Source organism: Chlorocebus sabaeus, chromosome 9, assembly GCF_047675955.1.
Source record: "Chlorocebus sabaeus isolate Y175 chromosome 9, mChlSab1.0.hap1, whole genome shotgun sequence".
Classification (NCBI taxonomy): domain Eukaryota; kingdom Metazoa; phylum Chordata; class Mammalia; order Primates; family Cercopithecidae; genus Chlorocebus; species Chlorocebus sabaeus.
In genome coordinates this window covers 35,228,151-35,247,222 of record NC_132912.1, presented here as the reverse complement: position 1 = coordinate 35,247,222, position 19,072 = coordinate 35,228,151, and the positions used below count along the sequence as shown (strand labels likewise).

The 19,072-nt window shown below is 40.6% G+C and overlaps 1 protein-coding gene across 1 annotated transcript in view; it reads left to right on the top strand.

Annotated features, from left to right (window-relative positions):
* Positions 1–19,072, top strand: part of CCDC7 (coiled-coil domain containing 7) — a 453,173-nt gene that overhangs the window by 282,490 nt on the left and 151,611 nt on the right. The window contains exon 29 of the mRNA XM_073018860.1: positions 13,240–13,350. Within this exon, the coding sequence (XP_072874961.1) occupies positions 13,240–13,350 (111 nt within the window). The remainder of the gene's footprint in view (positions 1–13,239; positions 13,351–19,072) is intronic.

Genomic DNA, 19,072 nt, shown 5'->3' with positions numbered 1-19,072 from the left:
ATTGATAATAATAAACTTCTCCAAGCTAAAAGACGATGCTTGAAACCATCGCAAGAAAGCTAAAAACTTTGAAAAAGGATTAGAAGAATGGCTAACTAGAATAAACAGCATAGAGAAGATGTTAAATGACCTGATGGAGCTGAAAACTGTGGCACGAGAACTATGTGATGCATGGAGAAGCTTCGGTAGCCAGTTCGATCAAGTGGAAGAAAGGGTATCAGTGACTGAAGATCAAATGAATGAAATGAAGGAAGAAGAGAAGAGAAACTTAGAGAAAAAACAGTAAAAACAAACCAACAAAACCTCAAAGAAATATGGGATTATGTGAAAAGACCAAATTTACGTTTGATTGGTGTACCTGAAAGTGACAGGGAGAATGGAACCAAGTTGGAAAACATTCTTCAGGATATTATCCAGGAGAACTTCCCCAACCTAGCAAGGCAGGCCAACATTCAAATTCAGGAAATACAGAGAAAGCCACAAAGATACTCCTCGAGAAGAACAACCTGAAGACACATAATTGTCAGATTCACCAAGGTTGAAATGAAGGGAAAAATGTTAAGCAGCCAGAGAGAAAGGTCAGGTTACCCACAAATGGAAGCCCATCAGACTAATAGCAGATCTCTCAGCAGAAACTACAAGCCAGAAGAGAGTGGGGGCCAATATTCAACATTCTTAAAGGAAAGAATTTTCAACCCAGAATTTCATATCCAGCCAAACTAAGCTTCGTAAGTGAAGGAGAAATAAAATCCTTTACAGACAAACAAATGCTGAGATATTTTCTCACCACCAGGCCTGCCTTACAAGAGCTTCTGAAGGAAGCACTAAACAAGGAAAGGAACAACAGGTACCAGCCACTGCAAAAACATGCCAAATTGTAAAGACCATCGATTCTAGGAAGAAACTGCATCAATCAATGAGCAAAATAACCAGCTGACATCATATTGACAGGATCAAATTCACACATAACAATATTAACCTTAAATGTAAATGGGCTAAATACCCCAATTAAAAGAACAGACTGGCAAATTGGATAAAGAGTCGACCTGAGGGGCACGCCCAAGATGGCCAAATAGGAACAGCTCTAGCCTCCAGCTCCCAACGTGAGCGATACAGAAGACGGGTGATTTCTGCATTTTCAACTGAGGTACCAGGTTCATCTCACTGCGGTGTGTCAGACAGTTGGCGCTGGTTCGCAGGTGCATCCCAACCAGCGAGAGCTGAAGCAGGGCGAGGCATTGCCTCACCTGGGAAGTGCAAGGGGGAAGGGAATTCCTTTTCCTAGCCAAAGGAAATTGAGACACAAAACACCTGGAAAATCAGGTAACTCCCACCCTAATACTGTGCTTTACCAAGGGTCTTAGCAAACTTCACACCAGGATATTGTATCCCACACCTGGTGCAGAGGGTCCCACGCCCACAGAGCCCCCCTCATTGCTAGCACAGCAGTCTGAGATCTAACTGCAAGGGAGCAGCGAGACTGGGGGAGGGGCACCTGCCATTGCTGAGGCTTAAGTAGGTAAACAAAACCACCTGGAAGCTCGAAATGGGTGGAGCTCACCACAGCTCAAGGAAGCCGGCCTGCCTATGTAGACTCCTCCTCTGGGGACAGGGCATAGCTAAACAAAAAGGAGCAGAAAACTTGGCATAGGTAAATGCCCCATCTGACAACTTTGAAGAGAGCAGTGGATCTCCCAGCAAGGAGGTTGAGATCTGAGAATGGTCAGACTGCCTGCTCAAGTGGGTCCCTGACCCCTGAGTAGCCTAACTGGGAGACATCCCACACTAGGTGCAGACCGACACCTCACACCTCTGATGGCAGGGTACACCCCTGAGACGAAGCTTCCAGAGCAAGAATCAGACAGTAACACTTGTTGTTCAGCAATATTCTATCTTCTGCAGCCTCCGCTGCTGATACCCAGGTAAACAGGGTCTGGAGTGGATATCAAGCAAACTCCAACAGACCTGCAGCTAAAGGTCCTGACTGTTAGAAGGAAAACTAACAAACAGAAAGGACACCCACACCAAAACTCCATCAGTACGTCACCATCATCAAAGACCAAAAACACATAAAAACACAAAAAGGGGAAAAAGCAGTGCAAAAAAGGTGGAAATTCAAAAACTCAGAGCGCATCTCCCCCTCCAAAGGAACGCAGCTCATCGCCAGCAATGGAACAAAGCTGGATGGAGAATGACTTTGACGATTTGAGAGAAGAAGGCTACAGTTGATCAAACTTCTCAGAGCTAAAGGAGGAAATACATACCCAGCGCAAAGAAACTAAAAACTTTGAAAAAAGAATGGAAAAATGGATAACTAGAATAACAAATGCAGAGAAGTCCATAAAAGAACTGATAGAGATGAAAACCATGACACGAGAACTATGTGACAAATGCACAACCTTCAGTAAAACCGACTCGATCAACTGGAAGAAAGATTATCAGTGATTGAAGATCCAATGAATGAAATGAAGCAGGGAAAGTTTAGAGAAAAAAGAGTAAAAAGAAATGACCAAAGTCTCCAAGAAATATGGAACTACGTGAAAAGACCAAATCTACATCTGATTGGTGTGCCTGAAAGTCATGGGGAGAATGGAACGAAGTTGGAAAACACTCTGCAGGATATTATCCAGGAGAACTTCCCCAACCTAGCAAGGCAGGCCAACATTCAAATTCAGGAAATACAGAGAATGGCACAAAGATACTCCTTGAGAAGAGCCACTCCAAGACACATAATTGTCAGATTCACCAAAATTGAAATAAAGGAAAAAATGTTAAGGGCAGCCAGAGAGAACGGTCGGGTTACCCACAAACAGAAGCCCATCAGACTAAGAGCAGATCTCTCGGCAGAAACTCTTCAAGCCAGTAGAGAGTGGGGGCCAATATTCAACATTCTTAAAGAAAAGAATTTTCAACCCAGAATTTCATATCCAGCCAAACTAAGTTTCATAAGTGAAGGAGAAATAAAATCCTTTACAAACAAGCAAATGCTTAGAGATTTTGTCACCCCCAGGCCTGCCCTACAAGAGATCCTGAAGGAAGCACTAAACATGGAAAGGAACAACAGGTACCAGCCATTGCAAAAACATGCCAAAATGTAAAGACCATCAATGCTAGGAAGAATCTGCATCAACTAATGAGCAAAATAACCAGCTGATATCATAATCACAGGATCAAGTTCACACATAACAATATTAACGTTAAAGATAAATGGACTAAATGGTCCAATTAAAAGACACAGACTGGCAAATTGGATAAAGAGTCAAGAACCATCAGTCTGCTGTATTCAGGAGACCCATCTCACGTGCAGAGACACACATAGGCTCAAAATAAAGGGATGTAGGAAGATCTACCAACCAAATGGAAAACAAAAAAAGGCAGGGATTGCAATCCAAGTCTCTGAAAAAACAGACTTTAAACAAACAAAGATCAAAAGAGAAAAGGCCATTACATAATGGTAAAGGGATCAATTCAACACAAAGAGCTAACTATCCTCAATATATATGCACCCAATACAGGAGCACCCAGATTCATAAAGCAAGTCCTTAGAGACTTACAAAGAGACTTAGACTCCCATACAATAATAATGGGAGACTTTAACACCCCACTGTCAACATTAGACAGATCAACGAGACAGAAAGTTAACAAGGATATCCAGGAAATGAACTCAACTCTGCACCAAGTGGACCTAACAGACATCTACAGAACTCTCCACCCCAAATCAACAGAATATACATTCTTCTCAGCACCACATTGCACTTCTTCCAAAATTGATCACATATTTGGAAGTAAAGCATTCCTCAGCAAATGTAAAAGAACAGAAATTATAACAAATTGTCTCTCAGACCACAGTGCAATCAAACTAGAACTCAGGACTAAGAAACTCCATCAAAACCGCTCAACTACATGGAAACTGAACAACATGCTCCTGAATGACTACTGGGTACATGACAAAATGAAGGAAGAAATAAAGATGTTCTTTGAAACCAATGAGAACAAAGACACAACATACCAGAATCTCTGGGACACATTTAAAGCAGTGTGTAGAGGGAAATTTATAGCACTAAATGCCCACAAGAGAAAGCAGGAAAGATCTAAAATGGACACCCTAACATCACAATTAAAAGCCCTAGAGAAGCAAGAGCAAACACATACAAAAGCTAGCAAAAGGCAAGAAATAACTAAGATCAGAGCAGAACTGAAGGAGATAGAGACAGAAAAAACCCTTCGAAAAATCAATGAATCCAGGAGCTGTTTTTTTCAAAAGATCAACAAAATTGATAGACCGCTAGCAAGACTAATAAAGAAGAAAAGAGAGAAGAATCAAATAGATGCAATAAAAAATGATAGAGGGGATATCACCACCAACGCCACAGAAATACAAACTACCATCAGAGAATTCTATAAACACCTCTACACAAATAAACTAGAAAACCTAGAAGAAATGGATAATTTCCTGGACACTTATACTCTCCCAAGACTAAACCAGGAAGAAGTTGAATCCCTGAATAGACCAATAGCAGGCTCTGAAATTGAGGCAATAATTAATAGTCTACCAACTAAAAAAAATCCAGGACCAGACGGATTCACAGCTGAATTCTACCAGAGGTACAAGGAGGAGCTGGTACCATTCCTTCTGAAACTATTCAATTCAATAGAAAAAGAGGGAATCATCCCTAACTCATTTTACGAGGCCAACATCATCCTGATACCAAAGTCTGGCAGAGACACAACAGAAAAAGAGAACTTTAGACCAATATCCTTGATGAACATCGATGCAAAAATCCTCAATAAAATACAGGCATGCCAAATCCAGCAGCACATCAAAAAGTTTATCCACCATGATCAAGTGGGCTTCATCTCTGGGATGCAAGGCTTGTTCAACATATGCAAATCAATAAATGTAATCCAGCATATTAACAGAACCAAAGACAAAAATCACATGATTATCTCAATAGATGCAGAAAAGGCCTTTGACGAAATGCAACAGCCCTTCAGGCTAAAAACTCTCAATAAGTTCGAAATTAATGGAACGTATCTCAAAATAATAAGAGCTATTTATACAAACCCACAGCCAATCATACTGAATGGGCAAAAACCAGAAGCATTCCCTTTGAGAACTAGCACAAGACAGGGATGCCCTCTCTTACCACTCCTATTCAACACAGTGTTGGAAGTACTGGCTAGGGCAATCAGGCAAGAGAAAGAAACAAAGCGTATTCAGTTAGGAAAAGAAGAAGTCAAATTATCCCTGTTTGCAGATGACATGATTTTATATTTGTCAGAAAACCCCATCGTCTCAGCCCAAAATCTCCTTAAGCTGATAAGCAACTTCAGGAAAGTCTCAGGATATAAAATCAATGTGCAAAAATCACAATAATTCTTATACACCAATAACAGACAAACAGCCAAATCATGAGTGAACTCCCATTCACAATAGCTTCAAAGAGAATAAAATACCTAAGAATCCAACTTATAAGGGATGTAAAGGACCTCTTCAAGGAGAACTACAAACCACTGCTCAATGAAATAAAAGAGGACACAAACAAATGGAAGAACATACCATGCTCATGGATAGGAAGAATCAATATTGTGAAAATGGCCATACTGCCCAAGGTAATTTATAGATTCAATGCCATCCCTATTAAGCTACCAACAACTTTCTTCACAAAATTGGAAAAAACTGCTTTAAAGTTCATATAGAACCAAAAAAGAGCCCGCATTGCCAAGAAAATCCTAAGCCAAAACAACAAAGCTGGAGGCATCACGCTACCTGACTTCAAACTATACTACAAGGCTACAGTAACCAAAACAGCATGGTACTGGTGCCAAAACAGAGTTATAGACCAATGGAACAGAACAGAGCCCTCAGAAATAATACCACACATCTACAGCCATCTGATCTTTGACAAACCTGACAAAAACAAGAAATGGGGAAAGTATTCCCCATTTAATAAATGGTGCTGGGAAAATTGGCTAGCCATAAGTAGAAAGCTGAAACTGGATCCTTTCCTTACTCCTTATACAAAAATTAATTCAAGATGGATTAGAGACTTAAATGTTAGACCTAAAACCATAAAAACCCTAGAAGAAGACCTAGGTAATACCATTCAGGACATAGGCATGGGCAAGGACTTCATGTCTAAAACACCAAAAGCAACGGCAACAAAAGCCAAAACTGACAAATGGGATCTAATTAAAGAGCTTCTCCACAGCAAAAGAAACTACCATCAGAGTGAACAGGCAACCTACAGAATGGGAGAACATTTTTGCAATCTACTCATCTGACAAATGGCTAATATCCAGAACCTATAACGGACTCAAACAAATTTACAAGGAAAAAACAAACAACCCCATCAAAATTGGGCAAAGGATATGAACAGACACTTTTCAAAAGAAGACATTTATACAGCCAACAGACACATGAAAAAATGCTCATCATCACTGGCCATCAGAGAAATGCAAATCAAAACCACAATGAGATACCATCTCACACCCCTTAGAATGGCAATCATTAAAAAATCAGGAAACAACAGGTGCTGGAGAGGATGTGGAGAAATAGGAACACTTTTCACTGTTGGTGGGACTGTAAACTAGTTCAACCATTGTGGAAAACAGTGTGGCAATTCCTCAAGTATCTAAAACTAGAAATACCATTTGACCCAGCCATCCCATTACTGGGTATATACCCAAAGGATTATAAGTCATGCTGCTATAAAGACACATGCACACATATGTTTATTGCGGCACTAATCACAATAGGGAAGACTTGGAACCAACCCAAATGTCCATCAGTGACAGTCTGAATTAAGAAAATGTGGCACGTATATACCATGGAATACTATGCAGCCATGAAAAAGGATGAGTTCATGTCCTTTGTAGGGACATGAATGCAGCTGGGAACCATCATTCTCAGCAAACTATCGCAAGAACAGAAAACCAACTACTGCATGTTCTCACTCATAGGTGGGATCTGAACAGTGAGATCACTTCGACACAGGAAGGGGATCATCACACACCGGGAGGGATAGTATTAGGATATATATCTAATGTAAATGACGAGTTAATGGGTGCAGCACACCAACATGGCACATGTATACATATGTAACAAATCTGCATGTTGTGTACATGTACCCTAGAACTTAAAGTATAAAAAACAAAAAAAGAGTCAAGACCCATTTCATGTGCAGAGACACACATAGGTTCAAAATAAAGGGATGGAGGAAGATCTACCAAGCAAATGGAAAACTAAAAAAAAGCAGGGGTTGCAATCCTAGTCTCTGATAAAACAGACTTTAAACCAACAAAGATCAAAAGAGACAAAGAAGGGCATTACATAATAGTAAAGGTATCAATGCAACAAGAAGAGCTAACTACCCTAAATATATATGCACCCAATACAGGAGCACCCAGATTCATAAAGTAGGTCCTTAGAAACCTACAAAAAGACTTAGACTCCCACACACCAATAATGGGAGACTTTAACACTTCACTGTCAAGATTAGACAGATCAATGACACAGAAAGTTAACAAGAATATCCAAGTCTTGAACTCAGCTGTGCACCAAGAGGACCTAATGGACATCTCCAGAACTTTCCACCACAAATCAAGAGAATATGCATTCTTCTCAGCACCACATCACACTTATTCCAAAATTGACTACATAGTTGGAAGTAAAGCACTCCTCAGCCTATGTAAAAGTACAGAAATCATAACAAACTGTCTCTCAGACCACAGTGCAATCAAATTAGAACTCAGGATTAAGAAACTCATTCAGAACCACTCAACTACATGGAAACAGAGCAACCTGCTCCTGAATGATTACTGGGTAAATATTGAAATGAAGGCAGAAATAAAGATGTTCTTTGAAACCAATGAGAACAAAGACACAACATACCAGAATTTCTGGGACACATTTAAAGGAGTGTGTGGAGGGAAATTTATAACACTAAATGCCCACAAGAGAAAGCAGGAAAGATCTGAAATTCATACCTAACATCACAATTAAAAGACTAGAGAAGGAAGAACAAACACATTCAAAAGCTAGCATAAAGCAGGAAATAACTTAGACCAGAGCAGAACTGAAGGAGACAGAGACACAAAAACCCTTCAAAAAATCAATAAGTTCAGGAACTGTTTTTTTGAAAAGATCAACAAAATAGATAAATGGCTAGCAAGACTAATAAAGAAGAAAAGAGTGAAGAATCAAATGGATGCTATCAAAAATGATAAAGGGGATATCACCACTGATTCCACAGAAATACAAACAACCATCAGAGAATACTATAAAAACCTCTTCACAAATAAACTAGAATATCTAGAAGAAATGGATAAATTCCTGTACACATATGCCCTGCCAAGACTAAAACAGGAAGAAGTCGAATCCCTGAATAGACCAATAACAGGCTCTGAAATTCAGGCAAGAATTAATAGCCTACCAACCAAAAAAGTTCCAGGACCTGATGGATTCACAGTCTAATTCTACCAGAGGTACAAAGAGGAGCTGGTACCATTCCTTCTGAAACTATTCCAATCAATAGAAAAAGAGGGAATCCTCCCCAGCTCATTTTATGAGGCCAGCATCATCCTGATACCAAAGCCTGGCAGAGACACAACAAAAAAAGAGAATTTTAGACCAATATTTCTGATGAACATCGATGTGAAAATCCTCAATAAAATTCTGGCAAACTGCATCCAGCAGCACATCAAAAAGCTTATCCACCATGATTAAGCCGACTTCATCCCTGAGATGCAAGGCTGGTTCAACATATGCAAACCAATAAACGTACTCCATCATATAAACAGAACCAAAGTCAGAAACCACATGATTATCTCAATAGATGCAGAAAAGGCCTTTGACAAAATTCAACAGCCCTTCATGCTAAAATCTCTCAATAAACCAGGTATTGATGGGACGTATCTCAAAATAATAAGAGCTATTTATGACAAACCCACAGCCAGTATCATACTGAATGGGCAAAACTGGAAGCATTCTCTTTGAAAACTGGCACAAGACAGGGATGCCCTCTCTCACCACTCCTATTCAACATAGTGTTGGAAGTTCTGGCCAGGGCAATCAGGCAGGAGAAAGAAATAAAGGGCATTCAGTTAGGAAAAGAGGAAGTCAAATTGTCCCTGTTTGCAGATGACATGATTGTATATTTAGAAAACCACATCGTCTCAGCCCAAAATCTCCTTAAGCTGATAAGCAACTTCAGCAAAGTCTCAGGATACAAAATCAATGTGCAAAAATCACAAGCATTCTTATACACCAATAACAGACAAACAGCCAAATCATGAGTGAACTCCCATTCACAATTGCTTCAGAGGGAATAAAATACCTAGGAATCCAAGTTACAGGGGATGTGAAGGACCTCTTCAAGGAGAACTACAAACCACTGCTCAATGAAATAAAAGAGAACATAAACAAATGGAAGAACATACCATGCTCATGGATAGGAAGAATCAATATTGTGAAAATGGCCATACTGCCCAAGGTAATTTACAGATTCAATGCCATCCCCATTAAGCTACCAATGACTTTCTTCACAGAACTGGAAAAAACTGCTTTAAAGTTCATATGGAACCAAAAAAGAGCCCGCATTGCCAAGACAATCCTAAGCCAAAACAACAAAGCTGGAGGCATCACGCTACCTGACTTCAAACTATACTACAAGGCTACAGTAACCAAAACAGCATGGTACTGGTGCCAAAACAGAGTTATAGACCAATGGAACAGAACAGAGCCCTCAGAAATAATACCACACATCTACAGCCATCTGATCTTTGACAAACCTGACAAAAACAAGAAATGGGGAAAGTATTCCCCATTTAATAAATGGTGCTGGGAAAATTGGCTAGCCATAAGTAGAAAGCTGAAACTGGATCCTTTCCTTACTCCTTATACAAAAATTAATTCAAGATGGATTAGAGACTTAAATGTTAGACCTAAAACCATAAAAACCCTAGAAGAAAACCTAGGCAATACCATTCAGAACATAGATATGGGCAAAGACTTCATGACTAAAACACCAAAAGCAATGGCAACAGAAGCCAAAATAGACAAATGAGATCTAATTAAACTAAAGAACTTTTGCACAGTAAAAGAAACTATCATCAGAGTGAACAGGCAACCTACAGAATGGGAGAAAATTTTTGCAATCTACCCATCTGACAAAGGGCTAATATCCAGAATCTACAAAGAACTTCAACAAATTTACAAGAAAAAATCAAACAACCCCATCAAAAAGCGGCAAAAGATGTGAACAGACACTTCTCAAAAGAAGTCTTTTATGCAGCCAACAGACACATGAAAAAATGCTCATCATCACTGGACATCAGATAAATGCAAATCTAAACCACAATGAGATACCATTTCACACTGGTTAGAATGACGATCATTAAAAAGCCAGGAAACAACAGGTGCTGGAGAGGATGTGGAGAAATAGGAAGACTTTTACACTGTTGTTGGGACTGTAAACTAGTTCAACCATTGTGGAAGACAGTGTGGTCATTCCTCAAGGATCTAGAACTAGAAATACCATTTGACCCAGCGATCCCATTCCTGGGTATATACCCAAAGGATTATAAATCATGCTACTATGAAGACAACATGCACCCGTATGTCTATTGCAGCACTATTCACAATAGCAACAACTTGGAACCAACCCAAATGTCCATCAATGATAGACTGGATTAGGAAAATGTGGCACATATACACCGTGGAATACTATGCAGCCATAAGAAGGATGAGTTCATGTCTTTTATAGGGACATGGATGAAGCTGGAAACCATCGTTCTCAGTAAACTGTCGTGAGGACAGAAAACCAAACACCGCATATTCTCAGTCATAGGGGACTTGAACAATGAGAACACTTCGACACAGGAAGGGGAACATCACACACTGGGGCCTGTCATGGGGTTGGGGGAGGTGAGAGGGATGGCATTAGGAGAAATACCTAATGTAAATGATGAGTTAATGGTGCAGCACACCAACATGGCACATATATGCATAGGTAACAAACATTGTGCATGTGTACCCTAGAACTTAAAGTATAATAAAAATAAATAAATTAATTAATTAACCATAAAAAAACTAGACCTAGATTCTTCATATGTGCAGTTCATAGTAGGGTTTGTGTTCCTATGAGAATCTAATGCTGCTGCTGATCTAACAGGAGGGAGAGCTCAGGCAGTAATGTGAATGATGGGGAGCCGTTGAAAATACAGATGAATCTTCACTCACTCGCCCACTGCTCACCTACTGCTGTTTGGCCCGGTTTCCAACAGGCTACAGACCAGTACTGGTCATGGCCTCGGGGTTGGGTACCCCGATCTAGATTATTTTACTGACCAATTTGCCTGACCTTAGAGGAGAGTTAATTTTAATTTGGCTCTATAACCAGTAGGAGTGACACTTATAACCCTAGAAATCTGAGACTTTAAAAAAATCTTATCATTGACTGCTCTCACTCTCATCATTAACTGCTCTCACTCTCAAGCAAGAGACCAAGAGATCACCAGTATGGTTTGCAGGGCTGTATAGCCTCTGCAACCATGGTCTAAAAATGTATTTTAATCATAGGGAAGATAGCATGGGTGTGCCAAAGTTGTCAGAACCCAAATACAACCCAGTTGAAAAAGAAGGGCTTGGGTGTTCCCTTCTCATTCTCCGACTTGGCTTGTCCTCCTTGAGCAAAACCTCTTCTGTTATGACACTCTAAAGGAGGCATTTTATAGTGACACAGTCCACAAGGTACCACTAAGTTAGTTTAACAAGATTACCTCTTTCATCATGCAGGCAAATAATCCATGCCTCTAAGTTCTCCTAGATCACACAGGAAAGCAATCCCAAAGGGGCTCTCCATTCCTTTTGTTTAAACCACGAGTCTCAATCCCTTGCTGGGTCATAGGCTGTCTGTCATTGCCTGGTACCTCTTTAGAACTAAGAGCAAATAAATTAGCTTTAGAATTGGTGCAAATTAGCTCGCAGGTTCTCTGAAAACTTTCAATCTCATCTGCAGGGTACAATAGCAGTGGCCAAGGAATTTCTTCTCTAGCTTTCTCAGAGGCCCTCTGTTGGATCTCTAATTTGACCCACCAGGCATCTTTGCCTGAGAGTCTAGGGCTAAGGAGAAGGGCCACTGGTGTCCCTCAGAACCAAAAAGCTTATGTAAACAATCTGCTAGCACTCTCTGAGAGTGCCCCATGGTGTTGGACAGCACTTTCTGAGACCTACCGATAGGGCTGGCAGAGTGCACCATGGGACAGTCGACTCTTGCGGATGATCCACTAGTACCCCCCAAGAGGTCTCAACTCTAGCATCTCCCACAAATTCTCTGGGGATCTGCATGCTTTCTGCTTTTCCAGAAAGGCATTGTGCTTAATTGACCACCCTGCTCACAGCCATTTGTCACCAAGGGAGCTGCCAAGTGTGAAGATGGTCAATTAAGATAGCAAGCCAAATTGAAGCTAACAATTAAGCCTTTATTCACTTACTGCAACAACATAAGCAAGAGTCTAAACATGGAAGGTCACTGACTCCATCAATATTACATTTTCCCCACAAAATGACATTGGGCAAGGGTAGGATGTATCGGCATAGATGGGAGGGTAACTTCTCACTGTATGTACAGCCATGTGTACCATATCATAGACCGTATATATTCATCCACACATAGATACACATAATTATGTACCATAATTTATATTATACTATTGTTTCTGGTATATATATATACACACACATATATATACATGTATATATATATATGTGTGTGTATATATATACATGTATAACTCTGTGTGTGTGTATATATATGTTCATATATGTGTGTGTGTATATATGTGTTCTTTCAACCAATCTCCTGTGCTTAAAAATCTCAATGGTTTTGAATACTTTGCAATTACAAATAATGCTGTAATGAATGACCTTGAGCACATGCGTTTTCATTGTTTGGTCTATGATTATGTATTAACCTAAAGTATAAATAACTTAAGGAAAGTAGAGACTAATATAAAACACACTTAATATCTGGGAATATTTATGAAATAATAATATGGCTTCAACACACATTGAAACTTTTCTCACCATTTTCATGTCAGATCTAGCATTAAGGTAGTTTACTTTTAACTTTATAAGATGAAAGAAAATGTTGCTTCCACTTGTTATAAATTTGAACTCTAGGCTTTCACAGTAGATTTGTTTTTTTAGTAAGGAACTAAATTTCTCTCTTAACATAGCACATGGTGAAGAATCAAGTGAAAATCCTATGCTTAAACATCAAGATGCAGTGTCAAAAATCGAAGTGCAATTAGAGAAACAAGAAACTTCTGAAGGAGAAGGACGTAGCAGTAAGTATAATAATGATAGCTATTTTATATTATTTTAAATTAATCTCAAAAGAACTTTTTTCTTTGGTTCATACTTATGTATTTGAGTACATATATTTTATAGATAATTTATACTCTAAAATGTAAATACTCTAACATAACTCAAGAACAAAAACAAAGATAATGATATGTTTTGGTTAGAATTTCTTGTCATAATATTATTACACAACTTAATTTATGCTCTCAGTATCCATTTCAGGACAATAACAGGCCAATAATTGTCTCATAAAAGATGGGTACCTTTCATCTGCTGCTGGCCATTTATGGGCACGTCTGATCTGTAGTAGTCCCAGTTGGTAGGCAGAGGTATTGCCGAGATCTGTAACTGAAGCAGCAAATGGAAATCAGAGAGGTATAAGGGCAGCCAAGGTGGCCAGTAGAAGGATTTCCAGGGTATCATGTTGATCAAGGCCCCATTCAAAGGTAGTGGTTTTTATGGCAACCTGATAGAGGATGCTGTCTGATCTCTGTGGCTTGAATGTGAGCATGGTGGCAGATGAATGGTCCCTCCTATTGCTCACATTATTTTTACTTTTTGAGTCAGAACTGGCCGAAGGCATGACAATCATCATCTCTGGAATGGAACACCATAGCCTTTACAGATTACACCCAGGAATTTCACTTGGGTTTTAGGTCCTTGTGCCTTGTCCAATGATAATGGCACAGTACATGCTGCAGGTGGGTGAACAGAGCATCTGGTTCCTTTTGGGTAGTGTCCTTGTCTGAGCCCACTAGGATGATTTCATAAACAGTGTGGAAGGTTAATGCTTCTTCCAGGAGTGGAACTTTGTCCAGGTCATAACCTATACATTGATTACAAATAGTTGGGGAATTTTGGAAGCCTTGTGGAAAGATATTAGTGGTTTATTGTAACCTATCCTACATAATTCTACTAATCCTGATCATCCTCATGGAGAGGAATGCTGAAAGGACATTTGCTATGTCAACTGGTACATACCAAGTTCCTTCATCCTGAACAGCCTCTGACTGTCACAATGTCAGGTTACCACTGGTGCCAACAATGTCAGGTTACCACTGGTGCCAAAGGTAGCACTTATGCTTTTTAGAACCCTTATCAGTACAGGGTTTAGGCACCTGAGGTCTTTCACATAGGCCAGATGGGTCTATTGAATGCAGAAATAGTGTACAGATAATCGACTTCTTAAAGCTCAGCAATGGTGGAAATTATTCCCTTTTTTGTCCCCAGAGTATTAATACTGGTTTTGGTAGACATTGGTACTAGGTGCCAGTAGTTTGGTAGGTCATGATCTTCCACATATCCCACAAAATACCTGGACTGCTGCAAATCCCATCAGGAGGTGGGTGTAAATGCTAGAGTTGTTCATATAGAAAATATATTTAACCAGTAATATATTCAGTAGTAGAGGCCATGACAATAGGGATTTATAGTGACCCAAAGGGATCTACCCCATAGTTTGTTTAGAAAGAGGTCTTGTTTATGGTGACCTCAGATTAAAAACTAGGAAGAATTATTTGTTTCCTCCTCATCCTCATGTCAGGGAATGTGAGGATCACAGTAATTTGTTGACCAGTATCCAAAAGGCCCAAGAAATGTCATTTTTTCCCACCCCCACTTCAAACTTTGTCCTAAGTGTAGGTCCTCAGTTCCCCACTGGGGATATAGGGACATTGTACTAACCCCTAGTCATGCTCATTTGTGAAAGATGAGAGATCCGGGTAAAAGTAGGAAGGATCTGTATGTTAGACCCCACAATATATCACTCTAAATTTGATAAGGTTACTTCCTTCATCAAGGAAGCAAACTACTCAAATTTCAAGATTCACTGAGAAAGTTAGAGAAAATAACACTCATACTGTTCATAGTGGACATCACCATATGGACCTTAGTGCCTGGTAGGACCACTGTGGCTCACTGTCTGTTGGAGGGCCCATCAATCATACTCCTTTGAGACCCTGTTGTTTTGTGACCAATCTGATAGATCTCCTCTAGAAGGCCATTGCCTGGATTGAGCAGATAGCCATTTTTATGCCACTCTTTCCATTGGCCAGTGTTTGCTATCCGGGCAGCAGCCATGTTTTCCATGCTCAAAATTTGCCAGTTAATATCTGGACTATATCTGATCCACATGACCTTAGGAGGAGGTTTGATAACCAGCAGAATTGAAACAAGTGAATCTAGAAATCTGAGTCTGGTCAACAATCTTATCATCTGTTGTTTTCACTCTCACTATGCAACCAAAGGACTAACAGGGTGGCTGGCCAGGATACTGTAAAAAGCCCTTTGTTGGTCCTCTAATTTGAACCATTGAGGGAGCTTGGTTAGAAAACTGGGGGCTATATTCCCAGGCAAGACGGCCAAACAGAAACAGCTCCAGTCTGCAGCTCCCAGCGAGACCAATGCAGAAGGCAGGTGGTTTCTGCATTTCCAACTGAGGTACCCGGTTCTTCTCATTGGGACTGGTTAGACAGTGGGTGCAGCTCAAGGAGGGTGAGCAGAAGCAGGGTGGGGCATTGCCTCACCCAGGAAGTGCAAGGGGTCGGGGAACTCCTTCCCCTGGCCAAGGGAAGCCGCGAGGGACTGTGCCATGAGGGACAGTGCCATCTGGCCCAGATACTATGCTTTTCCCACAGTCTTCACATTACGCAGACCAGGAGATTCCTTCGGGTGCCTACACCACCAGGGCCCTAGGTTTCAAGCACAAAACTGGGTGGCTGTTTGGGCAGACACTGAGCTAGTTGTAGGAGTTTCTTTCATATGACAGTGGCACGTGGAATGCCAGTGAGACAGAACTGTTCATGCACCTGGAAAAGGGGCTGAAGCCAGGGAGCCGAGTGGTCTTCCTCAGTGGATCTCACCCTCACAGAGCCCAACAAGCTAAAATCCACTGGTTTAAAATTCTCGCAGCCAGCACAGCAGTCTGAAGTCGACATGGGACACTCAAGCTTGGTGGGGGGGAGGGGCATCACCGTTACTGAGGCTTGAGTAGGTGGTTTTCCTCTCACAGTGTAAACAAAGCTGCTGGGAAGTTCAAATTGGGTGCAGAACCCACCATAGTGCAGCAAAGCCGCTGTAGCCAGCCTGCTTCTCTAGATTCCTCCTCTCTGTGCAGGGCATCTCTGAAACAAAGGCAGCAGACTCAGTCAGGGGCTTATAGGTAAAACTCCCATCTCCCTGGGACAGAGCATCTGGGAGAAGGGGCGGCTGTGGGTGCAGCTTCAGCAAACTTAAATGTTCCTGACTGCTGGCTCTGAAGAGAGCAGCAGATCTCCCAGCACAGTGCTCGAGCTCTGCTAAGGGATAGACTGCCTCCTCAAATGGGTACCTGACCCCCATGCCTCCTGATTGGCAGACACCTCCCAGCAGGGGTCGACAGACACCTTATGCAGGAGAGTTCCAGCTGGCATCTGGCCGTTGCCACTCTGGGACAAAGCTTCCAGAGGAAGGAGCAGGCAGCAATCTTTGCTGTTCTGTAGCCTCTGCTGGTGATACCCAGAAAAACAGGGTCTGGAGTGGATCTCCAGCAAACTCCAGCAGACCTGCAGAAGAGGGGCCGGACTGTTAGAAGGAAAACTAACAAACAGAAAGCAATAGTATCAACATCAACAAAAAGGAAACCCATGCAAACACCCCATCCGAAGGTCACTAACATCAAAGACCAAAGGTAGATAAATCCATGAAGGTGAGGAAAAACCAGTGCAAAAAGGCTGAAAATTCCAAAAGCCAGAATGTCTCTTCTCCTCCAAAGGATCACAACTCCTCGCCAGCAAGGGAATAAAACAGGAGAGAGAATGAGTTTGACGAATTGACAGAAGTAGGCTTCAGGAGGTGGATAATAACAAACTCCTCTGAGCTAAGGGAGCATGTTCTAACCCAATGTAAGGAATCTAAGAACCTTGGTAAAAGGTCAAAGTAACTGCTAACTAGAATAACCAGTTTAGAGAAGAACATAAATGACCTGATGGAACTGAAAAACAGAGCACGAGAACTTTGTGAAGCATACACAAGTATCAATAGATGAATCGATCAAGCGGAAGAAAGGATATCAGAGATTGAAGATCAACTTAATGAAATAAAGTGTGAAGACAAGATTAAACAGGATGAAAAGGAAATAACAGCCTCCAAGAAATACAGGACTATGTGAAAAGATCAAACTTGCGATTCATTGGTGTACTTGAAAGAGATGGGGAGAATGGAACCAATTTGGAAAACACTCTTCAGGATATTATCCAGGAGAACTTCCCCAAAATAGAAAGACAGGTCAACTTTCAAATTCAGGAAATACAGAGAACACCACAAAGATACTCCCCAAGTAGAGCAACCCCAAGACACATAATCATCAGATTTACCAAGGTTGAAATGAAGGAAAAAATGTTAAGTGCAGCCAGAGAGAAACGTCAGGTTACCTACAAAGGGAAGCCCATTAGACTAACAGTAGATATCTCTGCAGAAACCCTACAAGCCAGAAGGGAGTGGGGGCCAATATTCAACATTCTTAAAGAATTTTCAACCCAGAATTTCATATTCAGCCAAACCAAGCTAAGCTCATAAGCAAAGGAGAAACAAAATTCTTTACAGACAAGCAAATGCTGAGAGAGATTTTGTCACCACGAGGCCTGCCTTACAAGAGTTCCTGAAGGAAGCACTAAATATGAAGGAAAGGAAAAACTGGTAGCAGCCACTACAAAAACATACCAAAATATTAAGACCAATGACACTGTGAAGAAACTGCCTCAACTAATGTGCAAAATAGCCAGCTAACATCATGATGACAGGATCGAATTCACACATAACAATATTAACCTTAAATGTAAATGAGAAAATGCCCCAGTTAAAAGACACAGACTGGCAGATTGGATAAAGTGTCAATACCCATTGGTGTGCTATATTCAGGAGACCCATTTCACATGCAAAGACACACATAGCCTCAAAATAATGGGATGGAGGAATATTTACCAAGCAAATGGAAAGCAAGAAAAACCAGAGGTTGCAATCCTAGTCTCTGATAAAACAAACTTTAAACTAACAAAGATCAAAAAAGACAAAGAAGGGCATTACATAATGGTAAAGGGATCAATGCAACAAGAAGAGCTAACTATCCTAAATATATATGCACCCAATACAGGAGCACCGAGATTAATAAAGTTCTTAGAAACCTACAAAGAGACTTAGACTCCCATGCAATAATAGCGGGAGACTTTAACATCCCACTGTCAATATTAGACAGATCAATGAGACAGCAAATTAACAAGGATATTCAGGACTTGAACTCAGCCCTGCACCAAATGGACTTAATAGACATCTACAGAGCTCTCCACCCCAAATCAACAGAGTGTACACTCTTCTCTGCACTACATTGCACTTATTCTAAAATTGACCACATAATTGGAAGCGAATTATAACTCTTCAGCAAATGCAAAATAATGGAAATCATAACAATCTCTCAGACCACAGTGCGATCAAATTAAAACTCAGGATTAAGAAACACACTTAAACTCAGACAACTACATTGAAACTGAACAACCTGCTCCTGAATGACTACTGGGTAAATAGCGAAATGAAGGCAGAAATAAATAAGTTATTTGAAACCAATGAGAACAAAGACCAACAGACAAAAATCTCTAGAACACATTTAAAGCAGTGTGTACAGAGAAATTTATAGCACTAAATGCCCACATGAGAAAGTGGGAAAGATCTAAAATC